The sequence below is a fragment of the Sciurus carolinensis genome, chromosome 5 (assembly GCF_902686445.1).
Source record: "Sciurus carolinensis chromosome 5, mSciCar1.2, whole genome shotgun sequence".
Taxonomy (NCBI): Eukaryota; Metazoa; Chordata; class Mammalia; order Rodentia; family Sciuridae; genus Sciurus; species Sciurus carolinensis.
In genome coordinates, this window is record NC_062217.1 from 174847062 (window position 1) to 174870102 (window position 23041).

The 23041-nt window shown below is 48.0% G+C and overlaps 1 protein-coding gene across 1 annotated transcript in view; it reads right to left on the reverse strand.

Moving 5' to 3' along the window:
• Tcerg1l (transcription elongation regulator 1 like) overlaps positions 1 to 16839 on the reverse strand; it is a 179242-nt gene extending 162403 nt beyond the window's left edge. Inside the window, exons 1-3 of the mRNA XM_047553669.1 lie at positions 16444 to 16839; positions 14361 to 14507; positions 13466 to 13643 (exon numbers count right to left, since the gene is read on the reverse strand). Coding sequence (XP_047409625.1) covers positions 13466 to 13643; positions 14361 to 14507; positions 16444 to 16776 — 658 coding nt within the window. The 5' untranslated portion in view covers positions 16777 to 16839. The remainder of the gene's footprint in view (positions 1 to 13465; positions 13644 to 14360; positions 14508 to 16443) is intronic.
• Between the last annotated feature and the right edge of the window lie 6202 nt (positions 16840 to 23041).

The following is a 23041-nucleotide window of genomic DNA, read 5'->3' on the forward strand; positions in this document are numbered from 1 at the left end:
ACCAGAGCAGTGCTGATGTCCCCTCACGGGCACTTTCCCACCGGGGAGCCCAGCGGGCGTCCTCACCTGAGAGTGTCATCTCCCCACACTGCCCAGAGTTCTCTTGACAGGTGAAGGTCGTGACCCATCCGCCCCAGATGGCTGTTCACCAGTATCCTGTGCATTTTCCATGCTATGTAACAGAGAGCGGCCTCCGTTACAAGGTCTAAGTGATCGTTAATGTGCAGGAAACAACTGTCCTTTGTACATCTGGATTTTATGAACCCACTTGGCTGAATTTCGATTAGTTTTGACAGTATGGGTGTTTCACATCTAAAAGCATGTCATCCTCAGGTGGTATTTCTTTCTTTTTTTTTTTTTCTTTCTTTTTCTTTTTCTTTTTTCTTTTTTTTTTTTTTGTGTTGCAGGATAGGGGTACCAAGGATTGAACCCAGGGAGCTTAACTACGGAGCCACATCGCCAGTAGGTTTTATATTTTATTTTGAGACAGGGTCTCACTAAGTTGCTGAGGCTGGCCTTGAACTTGCGATCCTCCTGCCTCAGCCACTTGAGCTGCCGGAGTGCAGGCCTGGGTCACAGCACCCGGATAGGTGGTATTTCTTATTCCTGTTTCAACTCTTGTTGCACCAGCCAGAACGTGCAGAAAGCAGTTAAAGTCGTGATGTGCGGTGACCCGGATGAGCCCTCTGACGCCAAGCGCTGTCATCACATGAGGCTTTTAGGTCACTGTTCTGTCGGGCTCCACCTCGTCGCTCGTTTTCTGGCTTTTGTAAATGGCTGCTGGACTTGCATTCCATCAAATGACCCACTGTCCATAGCCTAATTGACACGAGCATGTCTTTTCTTATTAAACCAGGTCATGATATCACTGCAAACACCTATCTCACCACAGTCTCTGGGACAAGCCACCATTGCTGTGCTGTGACATCTTCAATGCTTTTAGAATTTGTCTTAGATTTGTCTATGTAATTTGCTGCCAATTTTTTTCCATTTTTGAAAAATTATTGATAAAATGGGTGGCGACCTTCCTAACATATATTAGAGTTTCACCACTTCCTGAAGCAAGCCTCAGTCACAAGACGCTCCTTGGAGTACCGGCAATTTCACTAGCAACACCTGGGAGTCATGGGGGCCAGGACTGGACCGTGGGCAGGGACAAGGTTGAGGTGGCCAGGCAGGGGGCCGGTTAGAAGAGGCAGGATTCATGCAGCTGCCCAGCTTGGTTCATCCGAATAGCTCCTACGTGCCAGGAAGCAGGTCCTCTAGTTGTGGAAAGCCACCTGCAGCAAGCAGAGACGACGCAACTCAACAAGTGATCTGTTTTTGTGTCCACAGGGCAGGGGAACCATTTTGAACAGTCTTATTTTCTCCTTTCTGTTTTGCAAGCGGCAGAAGAATTTTTATCATTGGCTTCTACGCACTTTGGGTCTCTTCCTCTGGGTTTCCAGCGTCTCCACTTGAAAGCTGACATGCTATGCATTCAGGTGACATCCTCCTCTCAGGCTTCATTTCTGCCTCTGAGTCCGTCTTGGAGGCAACTTATTAATTTCTAAGCCATGCAGTTCAAGGTGGGCTATTTTGTGACGGTTCGTTTTTATAACCCTGATTTCTGCTGCCTTGGATTTTGGTAGTGGATTTTCAGGGCTGCTGATGCTCCCTAACGGCCCTCACCGGCTTCAGGGCAGTGCACCTGGTGAGCTGTAGGATCCCCGGGACTCCTGTGATCTCCTGAGGTGTGTTTCATTGTGGTAGGATCGCATCTTTTAGCTTTTTCTTTTTTCACTCTTCTTTCAAATTTTATCATGAAGAATTTCAACACTAACGTGACAGAGGATTGTGGCCAGGAGCCAGAGAAAAGAGGAAGGACTGAGGTTCCAACATCCCCTCCGAGGGCACAGGCACGGGCACACCCTCAGGGCCTGACTCCCCGCCAGCAGGCCCGCCTCCTGCAGGCTGCCACCTCCCTGCAGCGCACAGCTCCTAGACAAAGCCTTCAGCTAATGGCCTCTGGGGCACTCAGACCCATGCTGCAAGGGTGTGGCGAGTCTTTTTATTGCTCTTGGGTAGGTGCACAGGAGTGAGACGCTGGCTGAGGGAGGTCTATGAGGAACTGCAAGCTGATCTCCAAACACCTGGGCACTGCACTCCCTCCAGCACCTTGCGGAAATGTCAGCCGCTCTGTGTCCCAAACACAGTGTGGCCCTGCGGCTTCTTTTAATTACAGCCATTCCAATGGGGCGTGGGGCCTGGCAAAATGGATTTGATTTGCATTTCCTAGTGATACGGGATGCTGAGCACATTTTCATGTGCTTGTCTGCGATCCATACTTCTTAGCTGGTGATGTGTCTGGCCTATTTTATTTATTTTCCTTGCTTGGGCTGTTTGTTTTCTTATTGACTTGTAAGGGTTCTCTATATAATCTGAATGCTGGTTCTTTACCAGATTTATGTTTTACAAATCTTTCCTCCAAGTATGCACCTTTTTATTTTGTTAAAGTTGCTTTGAAAGAAGGACAGTTTTTAATTTTGCTGAAGTTCAATTTATTGATGTGATTTCTGTCATGGTTCATGTTTTTGGTGCCCCATGTAGGAAATTTTGCCCAAACCAAAGTCACAACATTTTTCTTCTATGTCTTCTTCCAAAAGTTTTAGAGTTTTGGTTTTCTAATTAAGTCTATATTTTATTTTGAGTTTTTACATGGCACGAGATATGGATCAAGGTGTGTTTATTGTGAAGATGAATGTCCAATGGTCCCAAAACCATTTGTTGAAAAGAAAACCTTCTATTGACTGAATTTTCTTTGCACCTTTTTCAAAAATTGACTGACCATCCAGATGGTGTCCCTTCTGGTGGTCTGCGCCAGCGTTCCCTCGGGCTTTATCCTGTGTTCTTCATTCCAGTCCCACAAAGCCTCAGTCCCCACCCTTTATCAAGAGGGGACATCAGCTACACCTGAGTCCTCACAAGTGCTTTTCTTCCTCAAAACTGTCACCACTGTCCTCCGTCCTGTGCTTTCCATACCGATTGTTGAATTAACTTATCAATTTCCCTGAAACTGGATTATTTTTTAGGGTTCCCTTGAACACACAGATCAATTGGAGCTAACTGGCATCTTAACATTATTGAGTCATCCAGCCATGAATAGAGAATCTCTCTCTGTGCATTAACATCTTCTTCGATTTCTCTCATCAATGGTTTGTAGTTTCAGGATAACACATTTTGTTAGGTTGACCTATAAATATTGCAACTTATGCAATTTAAATCACACTGCTGTTTGATTTTGATTTCTAATTGTTCATCACTCGTACTACAGATACACCTGAATTTTGTACCTTGCATCCTGCAACCTGCTAAACTTACCCGTTAGTACTAGTGCTGGTAACTCTGGGCAGACTTTTGGAGATGGTTTAAATAGTCGATCATTTCATCTGCAGATAGACAGTCTTGTTCATTCCTTTCTAACTGTATACTTGTCCTCTCCTCCTGCCCCTCCCTCTCCCTCTCCCTCCCTCTCTCTCTCTCTCTCTCTCTCTCTCTCTCTCTCTCTCTGCTTGTTGCAAGGCCTAGGGCTTCTGTACGACCTGGCATGAAGTGCTGAGCACACAAGTCTTTGTCTTGTGTCTACCTTAGGGGGAACATTCTCCTCCACTGGTGAATTCAGCATTCACTGCTGCTCTCTGTGAGCTGAAGAGGTTTCTGTTAATGCCTAGTTGGCTTACAGGTGTTTGTTTGCTAGTCTGAATGGATGTTGAGTTTGGTAAATAGATACTTTCATTTTTATTCTTTTTAGCTTTGTTCTTTTGATACACAAGATCAGTTGGTTTTCTAATATTGAATCAGCATTACATTCCAGAAAAGGAAAATCCCCAGGGTCCAGAAGTACCATCATTTTCCTATATTGCTGGGTTCGGCTTGTTAGCACTGTGCTGGTTGGTGAAGCACGCTGGTGCTGTGGCCCCCCATCATATTCACGTGGTTTTTGTCTTAGGAGAGAACTGATCTCAGAAAAATGGCGGGGGGATCTTCTTCCCTCTTCCCTTTCCTGGACCAGTCTATTTAGATGTGGGTATGATTCCTTCTTGAAATGCTGGTGGAACATCCCAGAGAGGCCGTCTGGCTGGGTTTTCCCTGGTGGGAGGCTGGGCCCTCGACCTCAGCTTTGTGTAGATCTGGATCTACTTAGGCCTCATATATCCCATCAAGTTGTTGACTTCACCACCAAGGCGGGTTAGATTTTCCTGTCACGTTCTCATCAAGCCCAGCCGTGAGCCTGCTTCCCTCCTGACGTCACCCGTGTGGTCTACTTCCCTGCTCTGCGTAGCCAGGCCTGTGTCAGTTGTACTGATCCTACTAAACACTCAGCTCCTGGGTTCATCGATTCTCCTTATGTTTTTGTTTTTACTTTCTTTGATTTCTGCTGTTCATGATTTAATTTCCTTGGCTTGCTCTGGTTTAAGCATGTCTCTTCACTAGTTTTCTAAGGTTGAACCTTAGGTAACTAATTTCATACATCCTCTTTTAACATCACCATCTTAACACTATACATTTCCATTTGGCGTTGCTTAAGCTATATCCCACAAGATATTTCATATTGGTTTTCATTTTCCTTCAATTTAAAACACTTTTTTAATTTCCCCTGTCTTTGAACCATTTGTGGCTTGAGAGTATTGGCTACTTCAGATATTTGAAGATTTTCTAGGTATTTTTTGTGCTATTGATTTTTAACTTAATCCTATGGTGGTCTGAAAGCAAATAGTGTATGCTTCCAATCGCGTGAGACCCGCTGGCCTGAGCACGGCCGCAGCCCTGGGAGCCGCAAGCACCCCGTCTGCAGCCAAGGTTCTGGAGTGGCCGAGCAGAGGGCCCCGCCCGGCAGCCCTGCAGTCGCAGCACGCAGGTGAGCCGGAGCTCCTCCAAGCTCCCCGTGCTCCTGCTGCTGGTGCTGCTGGGCCGGCCTCTGCTTCCTGCGCGTGGCAGCTCTGGACCAGCCGCTCAGGCAGGCGCTGTGCTGTGCGGAGTCCCTCCCCACCCGCAGGCACCTCTCCTGGTGGATTCTAACTGCCTGTGGCCTCAGGGACCCTCTGCTCTCTCCGTGTGAGCTTGCGTGGGACGTCCTGTCCTCCCTTTTACCTTATCTGCTCTGTGAAAGTGAGTTTCTTGTTGATATGACATCTAGGACGGAACACCTGAAAACGTGAGCCTCTTAAACAGGGAGTGTGGACCTTACATTTAAATCTAGCATTTTACAGTTTTACTGTGTTTGGTCCTTTGCTCTTGTTTTCTGCCTGCTTTGGGGCTGATCTGAGTACTTGTCATGATTCCATATTTAGCTCCACACTTTGTTTCACCAATTATAATTCCTTTACAATTCCAAGTGCCTGCTCTATGCTCCATTCTAATTAATATTAATATTAATTAATAGCATGCCTTGTGATATTTGTTGTGCATAAAGATGTCTCTATAAATATATATGCATATATGATTTATAAATACATGCAAACATGTAAGGCATGTCATTTATCTATCAAAATTGACCACTGAATCTCACTATATCACATCATCCATGGTGTGACAGTCACACAATTCTATACTTCCAATCTGTTCCTCCAGTCTTTGTGAAATTGTTGATGTGCATTTTTATTTTACATATACACACATACTATATCACTATTCTTTGTTCTTTATACACTTATTCTTAGAGAAATCACAAATAAGGAAAATAAATATTTGCCATCATTATCACTCTATAGTCTTGAATAAAGGTAAATCACTCTCTGCTATATTATTTCTTCCTATAATTTCTAGAACTGCTAGTCTCTAGGCAATAAATTCTCTTCAGTTTTAGTTTTTTGGGGAAAATATTTCACCTTGGTTTTTTATGTTTTTATTTGCCTTTATAGCTATGCACAATATTGGGGCTCACTCTGACATCATCATACATGCATGGAATACAATTTGCTCCAGTTCAGCCCTTAGGACTTCCTCCTCCCTCCTGTTCTCCCCTCCTCTCCTCCACTGACCTCCCATCTATTTATTGTACTTATAAAATGAAACTTTTAGGACATAAAGGTGGAATTCACCATGGTACATTCACACATGCATGCAGCATGATTTGGTCAATCTTATTCTGCAATTCCTCCCTTTCCCATCTCTCCTCCCTCCCCTCAATCCCCTTCCTTCCCTCCACTCATCTCCCTTCCATTTTCATGATGCCCCATCCCCACTTTGTCCCCTTATTTTGCTCTCTCTTCCACAAGGAGAGAAAACATTCAGTCCATGACTCTCTGAGTCTGGCTCACTTCACTTAGACAATGTTCTCCAATTCCATCCTTTCACCAGCAAATGCCTTAACCTCCCTCTTCTTTGTAGCTGAGTAGAACTCCATTGTGTATGTACACCCCATTATCTTCATCCTTGGCTGATGGGCACCTGGTCCTACAGCGTGGCTGCTGTCAACAGTTTCTTCACCTGGGCTGAGTCCTGGGTGGAGAGCTTCTTATTTCAGTAGGTAAACATGCACTTCGTTGTCTCCATGTTCTGACAATGAAACTCCTGTGGTTCTACCTTTGTTCCTATAAATTTAATTGTCCTCTCTCTCTGTCTGCCTTCAAGATTTGCTTTTGATCTTTGAATTGCAAGTTAGAATATGATTTGTCTAGTATTGCTCTGTCTTTGCTTCTTTTCCATCGTGGGGTTGACTGAGCTGCTTGGGTCTATAGTTTGACAACATGAATTATTTGCATCACCTTTAGTCCGCATCTCCTCACATATTCGTTATGTCTGTATGTTTTTCTCCTGGTCCTCCTGGGACTTCAGTTATGTGTATGTTGGACCATTTGATCTTTTCTCAGAACTCTGAGGAAGCATGCTCCATTTTTCTAATATTGCAATTTGACCTTTGCATATTTCTATATCTCTGATAAAATTCCCCAGCTGTTTGTTCAAAATTTTCTCCTTTTTCTTACACTAATAAATGCACTAATCAGAGTTAATTTAAAGTCCTGGTCTTATAATGCCAATATTGGTATCATCCTAGGGTCTAGCTCTATTGAGTATTTTGTATCTTGACAGTGGTTTATCACTTCTTGTTTGATTTGTGTGTCTTGTAACTTTTTATCAAATGCTAGACATTGCAAACAGAACAAGAGAAAACATGGTCAGAGGATTCCCTCCAGAAAATGGGCACACTCTTTCTTCTGTCAGGCTGTTAGTAAATGAAGTTGCGTTAGTAAATCCAGGAGTTGTCCCAGATTTGGATTTTGTTACCATGGGTACATTCACTGCCCTGCAGGCTTTAGATTCCTTTAACAATGGCTCTTGCTTGTGGGGAGTCCAGGAGTGTCTGACAATCTCAGTATTCATGCCTCAGCCACAGCCGTCACTATCCTTACCCCGTGGACCATGAATCTACGCCCCTTCCTTGCAGGCTGGTAGATGCTAGGCTGTGAGGGAGTGAGATTCTGGCCCAGGTTCAGTCCTGGGTGACCTAATTATCAGCCTGGAGTCCGGACTGGGGTGTCTGACTGCTTCAGTTTCTTTCAACAGAGCTCAGGGATTTGGAAGAATTTACAGCTTCACCTGCCTCCCGTTACCAGTGCAATTGGAGTTCACATATTGGGATTACAATTATTATAGTAGCCTCTTTCCCAATGAAATTGCTTGGAGTTTTTCACTTGTTTCTTTAATCAAATTAACAAATGTTTACATATATTCTAAGTAATTAGTAGAAATTGCTGATACTACAGGTGCCTTGAAATAGGACTTCATCATTTTTAGTTCTCGTGTTAGATTTATTTCTTTGTTGAGCAAGTTAAAGAGAAAGAAATACAATTTTACAATGCAAAATTTTTCCAAATTTCTCATGTTTTGTAAAAGAATTCTAAACTAATAGTGTTGTCATGATCTGAAAATTGAGAAACCATATGCTCAAATCAGTTTTTATAAAATCTTACAGGTAATTGCTTGAGAAAATATGAACAGTGTGGACAAATTCCAAATGGCAATATAAACAAAAGTAAATAAAATATAAATGTCACCAAAATGTAGAAACAGAATGAAACAAAGAAACAACCAGAGAACATAAAAACAGGATATAACAAGGGCCGAAAAATAAAAGGAGAGTAAGTCAAATAGCTAAGCTGTGTTTTTAAAAGGCAAAGACAGAAGTTATGTTTTACACCGTTAGCTGAGCGGGTGGTGGGGTGCAACACCAGGGTTAGACAACACGGGTTCGGAGGCGGAAACTTCAAAGTCGAGTCCCTGTCCCCCTCCTGCTCCGGCATTACACAGACATTTTGTGGGCATGAATTTCTTCATGGACAAACTTGCTTCATCCTGACTGGCTGAACTTCTCCACGGGGCTGATTCCACCCAGTTCTATAGGATAAGCTGAAGCCACAGGGCCACCAACCCCATGTCCGAGTCCCTCCAGGCCTTGGCGAGCAGGCCCCAGGTGCCTGGGCACCTTTGGCGCTTCTGCTGCTGCCCCGTTTTCCGAAGGAGGCACGCGGGATCTGGAGACATTCATCTCCTCCTGCCGTCACCTCGCTTTCCCAGCCACAGCTTTCTAGGCTCCTGAACATTTCTGTACCGTCTTCCCTCACTAACGTCATAATCGGTCCCTCTCTGTGACTATTCTAGTTTCCAGAAGTTTCCTTGCATTCTTTCCCCAATGCTTCAAATCATCTTTTCAGATTGGCAGCTCCCTTTGAATTACTGACTTTTACTGATCAGTTATCTTTTACTGCTTTTCTAGGGTCTTTCATTTATTCATTTGCTTTTGCCTGTTAAGTCAAATGAAAGCTGATTTATCCAAACTGTCTCCTCAGTCCTGTGTAAAATCTGCCTTTCCTCTGCCTCCTGGAGTAAATGCACCTGGGCCAGGCTGAACCCTCTCAGTTGCCCTCCTCAGCTGCTGCCTTGGCTCCCTGCCTCCCTCTGCACCCACCTTTGAACCAGGTGAGGCTGTGACCTGGAGCTGATGTGCGGGGTCCTGAAGGAAACTTTTCCAGGAGTCCCCAGTTTCCAGCGAGACCCTCTGCCTCCCGAGCAGAGTGGCATGGATGGTCTCCTCCCCGCTCCACACTCTTCACTAAGTAGCTTTATTTCTGAAGAGCTCAGGGGCTCTGAAGTTCTTGTTTCCAGAAGCAGAATACAGAGCCCCTGGCAAGCACCACTGCCACCCTGGCCACCCTGGCCTCTGCTGCACCTGTGAGTCACCTGTGTCCCCCCAGCACAGGGCAGGGAAAGACTGAAGGAGAAGCTGGTGGGAGCGAAGCTTTCAGGAGGAGGCGCTGCACAGACCCGCTTCCTCCCTCCTGCCTGGCTGGGCTACTGCCAAGGCTGGGCATTATTTCTGACTCAGCACGTTCAGTCGTGAATACAGGGAGCCATTCGATTGCCGCTGGAGACCTTCGTTTCTAACAGAGCTATGACTGTGCTTTTGTGTGTTTGGAGTCACCTGTCAGAGATAGATGGAACCTCTCCATACTCTCCCGGGAGGGCGGTGTCCTCAGCAGAAAAGTGAATAAAACTCCCCTGACCGTCCAAGAAGAGCTGGAGAGCAGGTCTCCACGCAGGGGTCCAAGCCCAAGTGGCCACAGCCCACTGCTGTGTCTGTCTGGTCACTCCTTTCTCACACCTTTGTGTCTTTGACCATTCCACTCCCTTGCCTTGGAATTCCCCACTCAACCACGGAGCCACATCCCCAGCCCTTTTTATATTTTATTTAGAGACAGGGTCTCGCTGAGCTGCTTGGGGCCTTACTAGGTTGCTAAGGCTGGCTTTGAATGCAAGATTCTCCTGCCTCAGCCTCCCAAGTTGCTGGGATTATAGGCAAGTGCCTCCGCACCCGGCTGGAATCCCTCCTCCCCTTCCTGCCTCAGGCAGCTTCATCCCGGGAGGCCTTTCTCAGGCTGCCCCTTCCCCAAACACCTTCAGGGATGTGCAGGCACCAAGGTGCTGTTATCTACCGAGAGCTCAAGGCAGAGCTGCTACGGACTGATGTTGGGGGCCCCCAGATCCACACAGTGAACTCTAGCCCCAAGGAGGTGGCATCAGGAGGAGGGCGTGAGAGAGGAGGTCTAGCAGCATGGCCCTCATGATGGGACTCATGCCTTTACAAAAGGAGCCCCAGAGAGCCCCCGTCCCTTCGGCCAAGTGAGGACACAGTGAGAAGACGGCCATCGGTAGGCCAGGCAAGACAGCCCTCATCCGACCTCAACCACATGGAGCCTGCTGGTGGCCTTCCTGCCTCCAGAACCACGAGAAATAACTTGTTGAAGCAGCCCAGGCCGTTTTGTCCTCCATACCATGGCAGCATGAGCTGAGCCAGATAGGAGCCTGGACAGCCCAGCTCCTGGCACCGTGACCACAGAGAAGATGCCAAGAGACAGCGTGCCAGGGGAACGCAAAGAAGATGGCCGCCAGCCCCAGCTCAGCTCTTCCCAGCGGCCGGGTCTTCCTAGACCCGAGCGTGAGGGCAGATGAGCATCACGGTCGTCGTGGATAAGCCCAGTGCACGCACAAAATGAAGTCTGCGGTAACAGTCACCAGATCTCAGACGCTTTCCAAGTTCACCCAAGCCGGGCGCACACTGTCTGGTACCTACGCCAGGCGGCTCCTTACTCCACAACACCAGGGGCGCGACCTTAATCTGGCCCCCAGGATCGCTCCTCCTCTCTGCCCAGGGCCAGCTCCAGCTGAGGCCAACCTCGTGCCTACTCAAACACAAGTGCTTGCACACCGCTGGAGCACGTGGCTGAAACTGGAACGTGTGTGAAGCCCTAACAGATCAACAATCACACAGGAACTACCGTCTGCCAAGGAAAGAAAGCAGCTTACCCAGAGGCCGTTTAAAACCAAGCTTTGACTCACTTCTCCAGTTCTTTGGGAATTCTAATTATGCTTCTTAATTTAAAGGGGATCAATAAAATACATCTGATTCTTACACCACTCATTTCAGATATAAAGATGAATAACAAAGCAGGCATGGTAGCCCACACCTATCATCCAGGGGCTCAGGTGGCTGAGGCAGGAGGATCGCCAGTTCAAAGCCAGCCTTGGGAACTTAGCAAGAAATAAAAAATAAAAAGGGTTGGGGGTGTGGCTCAGGGTTCAATCCCCAGTAGCAAAAAAAAAAAGTGTACACCAAGATTGATCAATGTAATGTATCAATTATAAAATACATTTATATCTTATTTACATTATATTTACATAAATGTATATATTATAAGTATAATATTTATATACTAATTTGTTATATAAATTAAAGGAATTTATCAATTTATGATAGGATATTAAAATTTAATAGAATTTTAATGATAAAATGTCTGAAAATTTATATTTAAATGTTTTTTAAAATGTTTTTTTAGATGTTGATAGACCTTTATTTTATTCATTTATTTATATGTGGTGCTGAAAATTGAACCCAGTGCCTCTCACATGCTAGGCAAGTATTCTACCATGGAGCAAGCTGCAATTTCTATTTATGGTTAAATTGAAATGATGTATTTTGATTTTTAACTGGCTTGGAGTTTACCCTACCTTCCACCTTTATTTGCTTCCTGCACAAGCTCTTTGCAAACAGTTAACAGCACACAAACAACCCCTTAAATATCTCTTTGGATGAAGGGACATTTAACACATGCTTTTCAATGGCAAATAACTTGTAAGAATTCAGAAATTTATCAAAAAATGTGAATTGTAATGAAGTGATTCTGAAATACCCAATTCAAAACAAACATATTTGATTATTATTAAATGACCTCTGGGACAGGTACTTTATTACCCAAAGGATAAGGAAAGCTGTAAGTGTGATATTCAGTTGTTCCTAAGTTTAAGGAAGAACAAAATCCAGGAAAGTGAAAAGGCATAGGTCTGACAAATGGTAGGCTAGATTGGAATGAAAGGTCATTCCAATGCTGATCATGTGGGTAAGAAATATTTTTATCCCTTAAAGTAGATTAATTAAAAAGCCAAAAACTAAAATTAATGAACGCTTTTTAACTTAAGTATTAAATATCCGCTATGTAATAGTGAGCATCAAAGTCCACATGACAGAAAATCAGTGGGAAGCTGCCGTAGGCTGCTCCTGACAGATGGACGGCCAGCACATGCCTGGACCCAGCCCCAGGGAGAGGCGGAGGTGCGTGGGAAAGCAGCTATGTGGCCTTCGGCGAGGGGCAGAGGGGAGAGAAGTCCACTCAGGATGGAGTGGGCCTGTGGGAGCAGGGAACTCAACTCACCTATTCCATTTTTGAAACTAAGCTGGCTGATTGTTTTGGTGACAGTTCTTGCCAATGCATTAGGAAATTAAAATATTATTCCTCATGTGCCAGAAAAGTGATTGACAGCACACCCTCCTGTCACACAGGTCATTGAGTCATCCTTCGTCACCATTAAATTAACAGGAAACACGATCATCTCAGTGTAAAAGGCTCCAAAGTGCAAGCACGTAGGACGTGCAGTCAGGCTTGGATTAATCAGCAAAGCTCGATCGCAAGGAGTGGGGCGAGCTTCAGCCAGGAATCCTCAAGTCCTACGAGAAGCACAGAGTTGCACTGTTCTTCCTGACTCACTGCTAAACAAGATTCATCGCAAATTGGAATGAATTTGTAGGCAAACAGAGCAGAAAATAAATATATCTCCCACACCAGCACTGCATTATCCACAGGAACATCTCCTTATTACTAAATTTCAGAGACACACATTGAGATAAGCTTGGTAGGTAGGAAATTACAGGAAGATAATGTAATTCTGAAGTCATAAAATATTCCACAATGGAAGGGGCTGCAAGGCAATCTTGGCATTGGCAGCATTTGCTTTTATAATATGATCATATGTTAAGGTGATTTTAAAAATCAATTTAAAAATTCATAAGATGATTTTATTCTCCTGTTATGATACGGGTTTATTATACGATCTTTCATCCAGGGATTGTTTCATGGGCGCCTGTTCCAGACGAATGTTCTTTCAGGTCACTAGACTCCAAAGATAGAACGAAATCCATCTTCCAAACGGGGCATTCATAGCCCAGCGCCCCATCACCCCAACGTGAAGGCGAAACTCACGGAGAACACAGCCGGACCCCAGCACACGGCAAGCACCCTCGCCGCCCTCAGCCCAAGAACAACACTGTCCGATGAGTGGGTGGATCAATTAGTGCCCCTATTAAGAGCTATCAGCAGACAACGTGGTCCAATTTTAAAAACAGAGCACTACAAATACAGTTCTGTGCAAGTCCATCTCTTCATCTTAAAAACAGACTCTGTATTCTAAAAAGAATAAAGAGTGGCTGAGACACCCGCAGCTCAATCCATTTTAAAAAGCATACTCTCACCATGAAATGAAGTATGAGAGAACTAAGAGACACCTGTCACCAAAGTGACAAGTGTAGTTTCCACACTGACTTATGACTGAAACAAACAAACAAAACTCACACTGCCACCAGTATTCGGGCACCGACCTGGCATCGGCGGAGGCCCTAGGACCAGGGCAGGGCGAGGCCTGGAGGCAGCAGTGGGCCTGGACAGAGTCAGAGCCACTTGCTCCAGCACAGGAGGCTTCTCGAGCTGGTGGAGCAGTCCTGAGTCCCCAGGGCGTATCCACGTAGAGTCCAGGGCAAAGGAATCATTCACAAAGATCTGCCAGAAACAAGGCAAACACAGCGTTTAAGATGAGGCAGGTGAGAAGAGCTTCACACTCATGCGGCCTCACGTTGGTCAACTTGGGCATTCTGATTGGATGCTTTATAAGTCACCATTCTAAAAATTAAAGGACAGGACTCAAGTGCCAGCCAGTCCTTAGCTGAAGTTTCCTGGCTGGTTGTCGCATACTGACCTGTCTGTTCAGCCCAGAGCCAGTTTGCAGGTGGAAAAATCACCACAATGAGATTATTAATTGGTGGTGTAGAACACTTCAATGTATCACTTTCTCAGTATTCAAGTAAGCAAAATGTAGGGAGTGAATTTTGAATTTTGAAGCTAAAACAAGCCATCAGAGAAATGAAAACTCAGAGCAGTAATAATAAGAAAAACTTGCTCTTACAATTTAAACTTGCATTTTCTAATGCCTAATGCTACATTTCATTCAATGGTTATAGATCGTAAAAATGAAAAAAAATTTAAATAAAGATTCTTATTCAGATAATTTAAAAATTACATTTTTTCCCATGGGATCCAAGTACATCAAGCTACAGTAAAATAACCACCCCCCCCATCTAATTCTGGAATGATTTCTCTCTATTCCTCCATGGTCAATCTATTGCAGTTGTAAAATACGTGGCACTTCCATTGATACAGCAATACATGACAACTGAGCAAATAGAAGCCACTTATCCAATCAGATCACTGCGTTTTTACCTTGTAATTAGGTATCCTTTTGTCTATCCAACTTTTCCCAACAGGAGGTGGCAGGGCAGAAGGGCAGACATGTGGGAAAATGGGCACCAACTCCACTGTGGAAGAGGGGGACAGTCCTATCGGTGGAGAATGGCCACCAAGCAGCCACTGCAATGAGAGCAAAGACAAGGGACCACTCATCAGCCCAAATCCGCCGACTCCACTTTATATCAAAAGTTGCTAGAACAACTGCTTTGGAAAAGAAATTTTTAAATGTACATAATGTGAGTATGAGAAAAATTCCCTCTTTCCTCAACCCAGAAAAACTATAGATGTTTACACATCAAATAGAAACGTATACAAGTTTTCATATCTGGATCATCACAGGGATTACCAACACTGCATCCTTCAGTACCGAAAAGGAACTTTCTCAGTGGAAAACCAGGAGGAGACAGTAAGAAACGTGTGCCTGCCCGAGATGAGGACGCACCACAGTGAAAGGCAGAGACACCGGCTGTCCTGCGGGGTCCTTGAATCAGTCTCACAGGCAAGCACAGAGCTATGTTGTGACATTCCTTTCCCTATAACATGTCATGTTGATTATATCTACCACTTATAAAACACTAGGCAAATATTTTCAAAATGAAAAAGCTAAGGAGTTAAGAATCAAAGTTTCCCAAGATTCATCAATACAAATAGATCTCACAGCAAAGAAAAGATCAGCATCATCTAACCTAAGATCCCAATGAGAGAAGAAAAGAGCACTCACTGGGAGGGGCAGACAGGAGACTGTCTCCCTGAGCAAAACAGCGGCGTCCTCATCAGGCGATCCAGATAGCAATGATGGAGAATGGTTCAATATCTATTGTTGTACAATCATGAGGCAATTCTATTTTCCTGATATTTGAATATATCCTTCTGGTTCTAAATATGGCTATTTAACAGGATAGGGATAGCACAAAATATTTAAAAGACAAACACTAAGTTTTGCTGGATTTTTCTTTTTAAATATATACAAGAAAAAAATGCAGTTTTCTATATGGAAAAAATGTGGTTCCTTAGCATTATGTACCTCTAGTGGTGGTGCTCTGATACAACAGCCCTCGAAACATGGCAAAAGCTACCGGCGCTGATCCGATGAAAGCCAGCATGAACTGCATCACACATCAAATGCACACCCAGCGCCACATATGTGATGTGTCAGTTATCATAAAGACCATTCGGGAGGAGTTCAGCCACACCTTGTAGGAAAGCTCACAAGATACTTTTGAAATCAAATTAATTAGAAGGTGCATTCTAACAATGCTCATTTGAATATGCTAATGAGGTCGATTTTGGAATAAAATACATGTTATCCCCTGATTTAAATGCATCTGCATAGTTAGATAGCAAAGAACAGACCTTGCCAAAACCCTCCTGCCTTGGTCTGTCGTGCCATCAATCAAAGGCACAGTCACTTTTTCTTTTTGATTCCAGGCTTTAAACGCCAAACTCCTCTGAAGTGAAATAGGGCATTAGCGAATTCGGAGGGCCCGGGCCTAGGGCAGGAGGGAAAAGCTCCAGCGGTGTTTCTCCGCGCTCAGGCGGGTTTCCAGGCGGGTTTCCACGGGGCCAGATCTCTTAAGCCCTGCCCTGAGTTTATTTGGGAGGGGAAACCAGATCAGAATCAAAAACAGCTATTGATTCTCGGCTTGCTTTCAAGTCTGGCAGAGACTGTGAAAGTACTAACTTCGAGGCGATATCAGCCACACTACGCGGCTGCCACGCGGGGCTCCCGCGGCGGCTTTCAGCGCCGCGCGCTGGACAGCGACCCGGGCCCGGGCCAAAGTTGTGGCCGGCGGCCCGACGTGCCCGGGGTGTGGAGCTCCAAGCCGCTCGGCTCAGCGACCGGAAAGGAAGAAGGAAAACTGCCGAGAGGCAGAACCGGGACGTCGACGCTTGAACTTTCTTGCTAATGCATGGCGGCCAGGCTGCGCCCTGATGGTCTTGGGCAGGCGGAGACCCCCCCGGGAGGAAGGAGTGCGACCCCCAGGGCCCCGGCCGGGCCGCGCCCGGGGACAGGAGGGAGCCGGCGACGCCGAGCCCGAGCCGGTAGGGACCTTACCTGTCCGCTGAGCAGGGGGTAGTGGTGCACGGCGGCGTGGTCTGGCGCAGAGGGCAGTGGAAGCAGAGGCAGCAGGGGCTCGCCCGGGGCTTGCCAGCCGGGCAGCCCCGGGAGCAACGGGGCCGCCGCGGGCTGGGCCGAGGCGAGCAGCAACGGCGGGGGCGCGACCCCCGGGCCGAGCCGGAGCAGCCCGGCCGCGCCGGGGACCATCCAAACCCAGGGCGGCGGCGGCAGGTCTGCATTCATCGGCCAGAGGAAAGGCTGCCGCCGCCGGGGCTGCTGGTGCTGCTGCAGCTGCCGCCGCCGCCGCTGGAGCCTGGCGCCCGCCAGCATCCTACATCCCCGCGCGGGCGGCGGCGGGGGCGGCGGGCGCCCGAGGTGCGGGCCGGCGGCGGCGCGGGCTCCGGAGCGAACTCACTTGGTTCCGCGGCGCGGCCGCTCGCTCCGCCCCTGCCCCGCGCACGGAGCCCCTCCCCCTGCCCGCCTCCCCTGCGAGCCCCGCCGCCTGCGCGCCGCCGCCCCCGGGCCCGGCCGGCCCCAGTCTCCGCCCCCCGCACCCTTGGACCCCGAGGCCGCGGGGAAGAGACGTGGACCCGGAGGAGGGGACCGACGGAGGCGGGCGTGGGTGCCCAGCGCCCAAGGCGCGGAGCGGCGAGGGCCGTGGGCACCGGGAGGCGAGGGCGCGCCTGGCCGGGTCCCGCTGATCCTGCCCACCCCCCAGCCCCTTGGCTCTCGTGCAGCCTCTGGTGACCTCCGGCTCTCGCGGACGGTGCGCACCACCGAGAGGCGCGCACGGCCGGGCGCCGACTCCCGGCGCCGGGCTCCCGGCGCTGCACGCAATGGCGAACCCAGGCTGAGGTGGTGGCGCTGGAGCCGGGCACGTTCCACCGTCCGGGCGGAGCAGGGAACACCGGCGCTTTCTACCAGGTTTCATTCCAGTCCAGGGTGCAGGGCCCCAGGAGATACTGGACTGCTGGTCCCGATGCCCGATGGGCGCCTGGACATTATTGGGCACAGAAAGATTTCTCTCTGGGACAAATCCGCCAAACATTTTCCCAAATCCCTATCAGGTTCTTGTACCTCGGAGATTGAGCTGTTGGCACCAGGTCCAAAATCTCGCATCCAGCGCCCTTTGCCTTGGTGACCCCTACTCCATGCTCCCACCCCCGCTGTGGCGCAACTTGTGAGGCAGGTGACCTCAGGGCCTTTGCACAAGACCCTCCCCACGTCAGGAGGGTTCACTCTCTGTGAACTCCTCCTGGATTCCCCCAGTCACAGGACTGTGCTCCTTCAATATTCGCCACACGCGGCCTCTGCCTCAGCTATCTGGACTGCCTGGAATCAAGGACAGACCCTTCCTCCAAGTATCTCCGCTCCACCCAGAGCTCACACAGCCGGCGCCTGCAGAAGGGAGCCTGGGTCAGCGCTGGTCACACGCAGTCACCGCCAGGAGGCGCTCATTCCAGCCATTGAGCTGTCCTCGCTCCCGCTGCAGATCGTTGTCCCTGGGATGGCCAGTTTCTTCTTGATCCTCCAGCATAAGGCGGCAGCGTGGACAATTCTCGCTGAGAACAAGGCGGAGACGTCCATGTGCAAATGAACTCCTGAAATCCCTGTACCAGAGAAGTCCAAGGGCTGCCCAGCAGCACTTCCTGAGAGCACCTGAAGGGCCCTCCAGGGCATCAGGAAGGAGGCGGCCTTAGGATCTATGCTTTAAGATCCTGCATGAAAAGCCCAGCCAACCTGGGTGGGAGGACACGCCCCCACCCCCTACTCCCACAGACAGGCCCAGTCTCCAGACAGGCTTCTCACCTTTTCCCAGCCCCTGATTAAGCCAAATCACCCAGGTGCTTTCGATTTGTTCTAGGGTTGCTTCCTCACTCCCCTGATCTGCTTAATTTCCTCCTGGCCTAGCATGATTTCTTTTAGATCTGGGCATATGCTAATTTACATAGCTGGCATCTCCATATTTTCCTCCATGTGAACACTTTTCAATTAGCAAGTTTATATCTCTCTTTGATGCAAAAGTACTGGCAAGATTTTTTCCCCACCTAAAATCAGAAAGCTCTGCAGATTAGAAGGCTGGTACTGTTGGCTTAAGCCTTAATTCATGTGCATATATTTGTGTGCACACATGTGAGGTAGCGTGACAATCTTGGTCCTGAGCCTCACAGCCACACTAAGGTATTGGGCTAGCCATCTTGGCAGACTAGTGTGGACCCTTTGGATCATCATGTTCCTTTTTGTGCTTTGGAGGCTGGTGGCAATGTCCAGCTTGCATGCAGCTCTTAGCAGAAATGAAATATTCTGTGTATGCCCCAGGCCTGGGAGAGGGCAAGTCATGACCTGTGGGGTTTCCCTGTCTCTGCAAGGGGGGTCTCCCTTCTTCTCGCCCAGCACCATCCTTGGTAATGGTTATGGTAGGCCATAATGTCTTGGGCCACTCTTGACTCTGCACAAAAGCTGGTTAACACCAGGTCTTTCTGCTCTCGAAGAGCCTCCAAGTAGCCCACAAGCCTTGTTGTCTCCCACCACAGGCTTGGTTCTGTCCCCAGCACAGTGCTCTGAGCCCCTCTTCTGTCCCATGCCTGCACCAAATTCCAGGTTGCACAGACACAGAGCACCTTCCACTATTTACCTGCTATGAGGGGTTTCCGTAAAGGGGCTTATTCTCTGTTTCTGGCTCTTGTTTCTGTGGGATTCATTGCAGGTGTGTTCCTTATGGCCCACGGAACCCAGGACCAGCTGCTCCCCTTGGGTAGGGAAGCCTTCCTCAGAGACATCTGCATTTGGATGATTGGGAGGAATCTCGGTGAAGCAGCCCTGTGAAGGTCACTGTTCATCATGAGGATGGTTTAGCAGACCAAGGCAGAGAGATGCTGCAAAGGTAGCACAAGTGAGCGCCACCATCTCCCCACAAAGCCAGGAGCCTTGTCTCCCTCCGGCCAGAAGCCAGTCCTCCTCCAAGTTGAGGCTGCCTTCCTGGAGAGGTGAGCTGCCAGTGGACTCTCTTACAGGTCAGTGCCCCCAGGGCATCTGCCTAGGCGGACAGACGGCTGGTACCCCATAAATAGGCCCTTTATCTCCCTATAAAAGTCAGTGAGAAATTTGCTGTATACGGGGTTTTATATACAATTTAGTCTCAAGCTATCCTAACCAATAGAAAACAACCTGAAGTCTGTCCTTATGTTTAGGAAAAACCAGCAGAAATTTCCAGCTAAGGTGAGACAGAATATCGCCTAAGCAGAAGATCCGCAGCAGGAGAGAACATGTGAATTATCTGCACATGCTAATGAGCTCTGAATTGTGTATTACCTTTCAGGAAGAAATAATGTGGGATGTTAGGGAGAGATCAGTGGAATACGATTTTGTAGCCCAGAGAAGGTAGTTTTTAAATTTTATTTTATTTTGTTTTTCTAAGTAAAATCGAAAGAATCTAAAAAAAGAGAAAGATGACAATGCTTCCTCCCAGGCCTGCGAACTTAAAACAAGCGCTGGGCACACAGGAGGAAGGCCAGGACCTGCTGGCACCTCAGCCGCCCCTGCCCAGCCCACCCACACGCCAGGACATCTCTTCAAAGCAACCCAGGAACTGACCAGTCCCCTCCCCACGGGACCCACCAGCTAACATGAGGAGGCCCTGGACGAAAGCCACAAAAAAGGCTGACCCACAGGAACTGGCTGACCTCCCTGACCCAGTGTGCAGGGGGGCCAGGGCGTGGGGAGAGGTCCAAAGTCAGTCCCATGAGGCTTCTGGGACACCTGGGAGGATTTGGGCCACTGGCTGGAACTGCAGTCTGGAGTTCAGGAGAGAGGTCTTGGATGGAGCTGGAATTAAGAGTGACAGCTGTCCGTAGTCATTGAGATCACAGACGTGGACTGACTGCCCAGGGCAAGCACAGCACGAGCAGAGGAGAGGCCGTTCACAGGCAGTGGGGGCTGAGGCTCCCCGCCACACAGGGCAAGGGGAGCTGCATGGGCGCTGGACCACCTCGCCCCGACTGCATCATTATTATTTTTGTTATAAATATGTTACTACAGAATATCTGGAAAATACAAAAAAGCACTCAGGGAAAAACAATGGCAACTTTTGGTGACCTTACCTCCACAATCTTGTTTTCTACTGACCTCTTTCTACATATGAGGTAGAAAAGATTTTATATACACACATACGTACCCACATATAGTGTGTGTATCCATATGGCGTCTTGTAATATTGCATTCTGTATTCAACTGCACTTTTTAATAAATAGGTTTAGGCCAACTGGTCCAACATGTAACTGCAAATCTCATTTCCCTCGGTGTATTAGCCTGAGCACTTCCAGCAATCAGCAGTGAGCATCCACGACGCTGAGGACCGAGGAGGCCAGCTAGTGGGCCCTGCAGAGGACAGACTGACAGCTCTGGGTCAGCCTTCTGCCTGCAGCTGCCCCTGGCCCTTCTGACCACTCTGATGGGCAGGACCTAGCCTTGGTCAGGGTCCAGTACCCCTGCCTGCTTCATGATGCTGCCAGCCAAGCTTCATGACATTTTGAACACGTTGCTTTCGCCTCCTTTCACAAACAGTCCTGAAAGAGGCCCCAGAACTACTTCTGCTCCTATTGGACAGAGAAATCCTGAATTTCCTTGTGCTGAAAATAAAAACTACCTGTGGCCCTGGCTGGGCACCAATGACATGTTCCCAGGCTAGCATAGGCTAGCTAAATCTACATACATTTCTCACCTGGCTTTCGTTTCTATAAATTGTGTTTTCATCAGCTTTTTCGCTGCTGTGACTAAAGATCTGACCAGAACAATTTTAAAGGAGGAAAAGTTTATTTGAGGGCTCACAGTTTTAGAGGTCTTAGTCCATAGAAGGCTGGCTCCATTCCTCGGGGCTGGAGGTGAGACTGAACATAATGTTGGATGAAGGTGGCGGAGGGAAGCAGCTCGCATCATGGTGATCATGAAGCAGAGGAGAGAGTCTCCACTCTCCAGATACAAAATATATACCCCAAAGCCAAGCCCCAATTCCAGTCTCTTCCAGCCACACCCACCACTTCAGATTCCACTCTGTTCATCCCATCTGGGATGAACTCACTGACCGGGGTGCTGAGACTCTCACAACCCTGAGAGGTTCTCCTCTGAACCTTCCTGCACTGTCTCACATGTGAGCTTTTGGGGGACACCTCACCTCCAAACCAGAACAAATTGTAACTGTCTCTGTAGGAAGGGCAGAGAAGCAATCCGTCTTCTCTCCAGATTGACCAGACTGCATCAAACTCATCTTTCCTCTTCCCATGGTTTGCCTGTTTCTCGTGCAGGCGAACATCTGGATCCAGGCAGGCTCCCTGCGTCTGCTGCCAGTAAATTCTGTGCTCAGAAACTCGATCACAGAACACCACCACTCCTGTCCCTTGACACGCCTCCAGTGTGTCACATGGGGGCGCTGGCTCCAGGGCCTCATGCCCACAGTGTCCCCTCTCCCCTGGACTTTAACTGCCCAGGTCCCCAGGAAACCCCCTTGGCAGCCTCACTCAGAAGCCCCAGATCTTGTTCAGCTGATCACAAGCCTGCTCTGGAGGTGGCCTCAGGGTCCCAGACAAGATGAATCTACCCTGAACCTGCTTGGTGGTGCAGCCCCACTTGGAGAAAGGGTTCCCACCAATGTCACCAAGTCGAGGAGATTGAAATAGCATCCTGGATGCTACTGTTACTCTGAATCAACAAATCCAAACTTAAGACTTTAGTTTTAAATACATTAGAATGTTTTATAGTATAAAAATACATATATAATTGCATGACCAATGCAACCTGACAATACGTATAATCAGAAAAATGAGAGATTACACTCCATTTATGTATGATCTATCAAAATGTATAAATTTATTCTATCATGCACAACAAATTAGAACAGATTTAAAAATTAATAAAACAATGACTTACAAGGTATGGTTATAGAAATGATAAAATTTCCCTTGATGGAATACTATTCTACCATTCAAGTGGTGTTACAGAATAACACTAATTGAGCTGAAAATAATTATGTGCTATATTTTTTATGTAAAAAAAGAAATGACCAAAAAAAAGCCCCACTCATACCGGGTGGAGTGCAGGGTGGGCCAAAGTAGATTCTGGCCATCCTTCCTTTCTAAGCTGCTCCTCTGCATCTTGCTAGTCTCCTGCACATTCTGAAAGCGGGTTTCTTCTTCCATTGGGTACATCTGGGCAGAGCAGGCACCTTCCGGACAGTTCCATTTGGACGCCCTGCAGGTCCCTGGCAGCAGGTTGCTCCTGCGGGAGACCCTGGTGGAGACGCACTATGATCTGGCTCCCTGCCTCCCCCTTGGCCGCTTTCTCCTCTGTGACTGGGCAATGGGAAGGCGGAGGAGAGAAACTGGTAAATCCTCAAATCAGCCCTAACGGGTGGGGACGCATCCACGGTAGCCAACCCAGGCTCCAGGGCCAGGGCTCCGGGAAGGGTGCATGTGAGCCTCTGCTCCCAGCCTCGCTGGCGGAGGGAGCCTTCCCTGCCTGGGCACCCAGCAGGAACCCAGGGCAGGCCTTGCCGAGGCAGCCTGGACAGCAGAGGCCCAGGAGCGGCTTGCCCCAGGCAGCT